This window comes from Elaeis guineensis, chromosome 2 (assembly GCF_000442705.2).
Source record: "Elaeis guineensis isolate ETL-2024a chromosome 2, EG11, whole genome shotgun sequence".
Classification (NCBI taxonomy): domain Eukaryota; kingdom Viridiplantae; phylum Streptophyta; class Magnoliopsida; order Arecales; family Arecaceae; genus Elaeis; species Elaeis guineensis.
In genome coordinates, this window is record NC_025994.2 from 89,251,942 (window position 1) to 89,257,380 (window position 5,439).

The window sequence follows — 5,439 nt, forward strand, 5'->3', positions numbered from 1 at the left end:
GATCTAATTAAAATTTGAGATGGATACTGATTCTAAAAAAAAATATCCAAAGCAAATTTGTATCGCATATGGATAATGGTAATCCCGTTCCGAATCTGATCCGATATAACCTTAATCTAAATCCTCTATTCAAATTATAATTATTTTTATAATATTTATATGATGAGTTTCTTATCCAAACCGATCCAATCCATCTTATCTATCCGACTTGACTCCGACCCGCACCTCTGCTTGATTTAACCCGGTTCGAGAAAGGTACAGGATAGATATGAATATTAATCAGGTTATTAATTACGAGATGGGTATAAATATTAGTTGATCAGACTCATATCTAACTCATTGCCATCCCTGTTCGAAGCACTAGTTAAGATCTAGTATTAAACATAGCCAATCTATTAAAGTGAGATCATAAAATGCATGTTGATGATTTCTAGAAGCACCAATTAAGATGCATACAGCAGGTTCAAATCGTTTCAAGCTCCTAATGCCGTGGTTGTCCCATAAAACCTCTTTAATTTAACACCGGGTGCTTATTTAAATATTTCTATAAACTTGAACCGAAGATCCTATAGAATTGGTAGATTAGATTATTGATTTAAACATAGTCCTATGTTAACTAAAAATTATTCAGCCTAAGTCCTATGGGCTCTTTTTTCTTACTACAGCCTACAAGTAAAGCTCTCAAAATGAGCCAGGGCTAAAAATGGGCCGGGTCAGGTTGAGAAATTCTGATCTATCTATGAAAGTGGACTTTTTGGCCCAACCCCTATAGCCCATAGACTGAACCGGATTAAGATTGGGTCAGCTCGTGGGACGGCCCATACCAGGCCAATAGACAATTTAGGATTAAGGAGGGTTGGACTACTCAATAGGAAACTAAATTCCTATTGAGTATATTGGCTATTCGCCGCTCTAGCCTCTGAGCATTTAGGGTTAGGCGAGGCGAGCTACTGGCATCCAAGCAGTGGCAGAGGAGAGACGATGGTGGAGGAGAGAAGCAGCGGCACCGGACGGTGACAGGGGATTGGACTCATGACGTGCGGCGAGCCGACGACATCGAGCTTTGAACTTGTGAGTTCCTCGATGGCTCGATCCTTTTTTTTTATTTTTCTCTCAACAAAGATAGAGGTCAGACCATCGGGGGGCGTCGGGCGGGCTGGGTCAGTGGGTCTTCTTCCTCCGCCACCATATTCGAGATCTTTATTTCCTCTATGATCTCAGATATTAGATGATTCAAAACTCCAGCTCTGCCCTAGCCAGGTCCCACCGATCTCGGACTCAGGCAACTTTGGCCTCCTCCACACCCTCCCCTCCCTCCCTAGTGGTCTCGCCTCATCCACTCCTCCCCCCAGCCGATCTTGCCTCCTCCGAACCTCTGCACTGCACCAAAGGTCCGAGGGTATGATGGAGGCTGCGACGGCAGGCCTTCGACCCTCCTTTGGACCTCCGCACTGCATCGAGGCTCTATCCCCCCTCCTCAGTCCTCCCACAGTCCAGAATGAGCATAGTCTACGGTCCTCTATCCCTGCAATAATCATCAATACATCATAGTCCATAGCATGTATTATATATAGTCGATAATCATCAATACATCGCATATATTTTGAAAATGTCCATAACACTGTTGTTTCTGGACTTGCTGCAAAGAAAAGCCACCGTATGTTTGGTGCATCCATTCTGCTGCCACCTGAAGTTGCATAAGAACATGCCTTTGTATTTTTGACAATTATAGTTTGATGCTCTTTCTTTTTCTCCTTTGCAACCGTTGATTATTTTTATTTCAGGTGAACAAATTATTAAACAGGAGACATCAGCTGGTAACGAGGATTTATCCAATAAAGCATTTCAAAGGTATCAGACATCTGGCTCCTTTGCTAGAACATATATCTCTATATGCATTCAGAAAAATCATGTTTTCTCTAAAATATTGTTTCTTGAATTTTCTCCGCCAGGCACTTATGATTTTTTTCCCCTTTATGTTGCATAGTCTATGAACTGCTAGCTGGGGTATTATTACCAAATGGATAGTCGGTGATATTTGGACCTTTTTGATTCTTTATACTATTTAATTTTTGTCATCTCGAGTAAATATTTTCTATCACAGGTGACTCAATTCTATCCGATTTCTATGACTTATTCCGATCCTGTGCCCATGGATATTATTCTTAAGTGACTCTAAAATGGGCTAATCCGATCCTAGAAAAAAAAAAAAAATAGGCTGGTCCGGCCCTAACCCACAGCCCATGTAGGCTCGAATCGGATCAGATTTTTACAGCCCATTTTAACAAGTGAGCCGAGCCAGACCCGACCCACATAATCACAGTCCACATGGGCTAGGGTCAGACTGGGCCGGACCAGTCTATTTTGACAGCTCTATCTACAAGATAGAATTTGGATCGGATGTGAATAGACTTAGAAAATATAAGCTAGATGGGCTAACAACCCCGATTGCTATAAAATTTTCAGCCCATTCTTAGAGGAATACCCTTACAAGCCCCAAAATTGGTAATGACTCTGTTCGAGCATCATGTTGCCAGTCCCTCGTGAATTATTTTATCTGCATCATATCATCCATGTATTGAACCAAAGGGTGATCCTTCAACTTTATGTAATTTCAAAAATGATATAAAAGAAATGATTCTAAATTACTTAGAAAAGTTAAATAAAACCAAGTTGCAAACTGACTTGGGTGTTCAAGACCAATCACGAAAATACAAAACAAGAGGCATCACTTTCAATTGCGAGTTGGAAAGCTGACCCCAAGTGACACAAATCTGGACCTTAGATCTCCTTCTTGGTTAAGGCCACTCCCCTTGACCTCCGTATTGCATGCATCAGGTGCAATTGGATCATGCAAATCCCATATAGATAACACGCCATGTGACTCCTTGCATTTCACCGATTTCTGTTTGCACGCTCTCCACCATGCATATGCTCCGGAATTTGCCCTGGTTCACTTGCCCTGATCATAATAATATTACATTTTTCTTCAAACTTTTACTTTATTTTAAAAGAAGATAATTTTCTTCTTATCTTTTTTCCTACGCTCTTTTGCTAGAAAAAAAAGTACATACAACTACTTCAAGGGTCAACAATTTTACAATATTAATAAATGATCTTTTTTCCATACATTGCCTAATTTAGAGTTGACATCATGGCTATCCATGCATTGATTGTCAATCGTAATTGCATAAGGCCCATCTAATATAACATACTATGCATTATAATACTATGGAAACTATACAATCACAAGAATGGCCTAATTGCAAGACCAAAGTTTGAGAGTAATGCTATGAGGGCAAATCTCTATGCCAAACTTTTTCCTTCATCGCCGGCATGCTCGCCCCAGATATGGCAACAAGATTGGTGAGATTAAGATAATCCGCAAGGATTTGATGTCATGAAGCACAACCTGTCATGTGGCATGCCAAAAGTGAAAACTTTGCATAAAAGGGTTTGTCTTGGCACTCAGTTACCCACTCAGGTCTGCTGGCTAGAGCCGATGTGTGGTCGGTCTAAAGTGGCCGGACCCACACATGTGGCTGCGGTGGGATGCTGCGCACAAGGCTGCATGTAATGGACCCAAAATCCACAGGCCGAAACCGGGACCCCATCTTTACCTGCGCAAGCCCATCAACCGTGTCACGGCAGCTCGTCTCCCGGAACACCACAGCATCCAAAAGTAAAGTGAAGGCCAACCAAAACGTACGGCCCAACTCGCAGTGTTCTGCAGTGTTAGCCAAAGCGCAATCTGCTCTGCTACAAGTGTTTTGTTTTTTTTATTTTTATTTTTATTTTTTACGATAGACAACCATATCATTCTAATACGAATATAGTCCAAAAAATATATAATATAAAATATCATAAAATATTTGTAGGTACACATTATAAAAATAACGGAATTAATCTCACCGATAATAAAAAAAATTATGTACTTCACGATACTGTTTATCCCTGTTAAATATATCGAACAGTTATCGCAAAAACTGTAAGTGCCTTTCGTCCTAAAACCACAACTCTTTCTAATTTTTTTAAATATTTAATTTATATTTATAAATATTTAAATTATATACATATTCTAATAAACTAATTATTTATATATATTTTTTATATATCTATATTTATTGTTTAGATTGTTCTGGTAGTTCCAATTTTAAACGGTCTGCATCTTGACGGTGCTAGATGCCCGCATGCAAAGAAGAATTATTTGTAAAATATATACTAAACTTATAAGAATATACACGCACACGCACTTCAGAGGGTACATGAAAAAAATACTTTAATATTCAGTAGTAATAAAAGGTTAGTTAGGACTATCGGCCTCATTTTTATGAGTTATGAAGTCCACATTTACTACTCCGAACCGTCACCGCCCTCTTCTTCTCTATAAAGAAGCTTCATTCCCTTCTCTGCGGAAGTGCAAGAGCTACGGGAGAAGGTGGGAGAGAGAGAGAGAGAGATGGCAAGGTGGTGTGTGGTGTCTTCGGTGCTAGCACTGGCACTTGTTCTAGCTAACGCTAGGAACGTGCCACGCCAAGTCCCAGTAACACCAAGAATCCGGCCAGCAACAGTGCTGCTGGACTCGATGACCAGAAGAACTTTGTCTTCGGTGGCGTTGGTGGTTTCGGCGGCGTCGGTGGCCTGCCAGTGCTCGGCGGAGTGGCTGGGGCCATTGGTGGTCTCGGTGGCGTTCCTGGACTTGGCGGTGGAGTTGGTGGTCTTGGCGGCCTTGGTGGCCCTGGTGGTGTCGGCGGTGTTGGTGGGCTCGGCGGTCTAGGTGGCGTTGGAGGTGGTGGTCTCGGTGGGCTCGGTGGCCTTGGAGGTGGTGTTGGAGGTGGCGCCGGCGGTGGCGTTGGTAGTGGTGGTGCTGGTGGTATCCCTCCCTGAGGTACGTAGTCGATCAATGCCTCGTGATGTGCATGTAATTAGTGCAAGCAAGCAAGCAAGGTGTTTGGTGTGAGATAAGCAGACTAGCGCTCTACCTTTTAATTTGTCTTAGAATAGGGTAAGTTTTTTATCATGATGTTTTGTGTGAAACAATAGTAGTCTTTTGGTACTAGGTAGGTTTCTTTTGTATTGGGAGTTGTCTAGTACTGTGACAGCCCTCATTCGCTGTTGAGAGAGAAATGGCTTTGTTAGGTGGGTTCATATCTTGTTCGTGTTAATCAAGTGTATGCTGCTGCTGCCTCCCTCTGTCTCTCTCTCTCTCTCTCTCTGTTTGGGTGATGACCATGCATGCATCCATTAGTAGCAACTCATCTTAGTATGAGCTCACGTCGACACATAAGCTACACAAAGATCCGGGCATTTCGGACCTACGGCAAAGGTCCGACGCACAAACCATGACCTGTCTCTTAAGCTGGGTGAAAGTTCTGGTCTCAATCAATGGAGTATGCCAAACCTCCACCGAGTACGTCTGATTTGAGCGTGTTCAGAAGA

General features: G+C 42.1%; 1 protein-coding gene across 1 annotated transcript in view; it reads left to right on the forward strand.

Annotated features, from left to right (window-relative positions):
- Positions 1-5,148, forward strand: part of LOC105054296 (uncharacterized) — a 9,964-nt gene extending 4,816 nt beyond the window's left edge. Inside the window, exon 2 of the mRNA XM_073251174.1 lies at positions 4,522-5,148. Coding sequence (XP_073107275.1) covers positions 4,522-4,887 — 366 coding nt within the window. The 3' untranslated portion in view covers positions 4,888-5,148. The remainder of the gene's footprint in view (positions 1-4,521) is intronic.
- Positions 5,149-5,439: the final 291 nt, after the last annotated feature.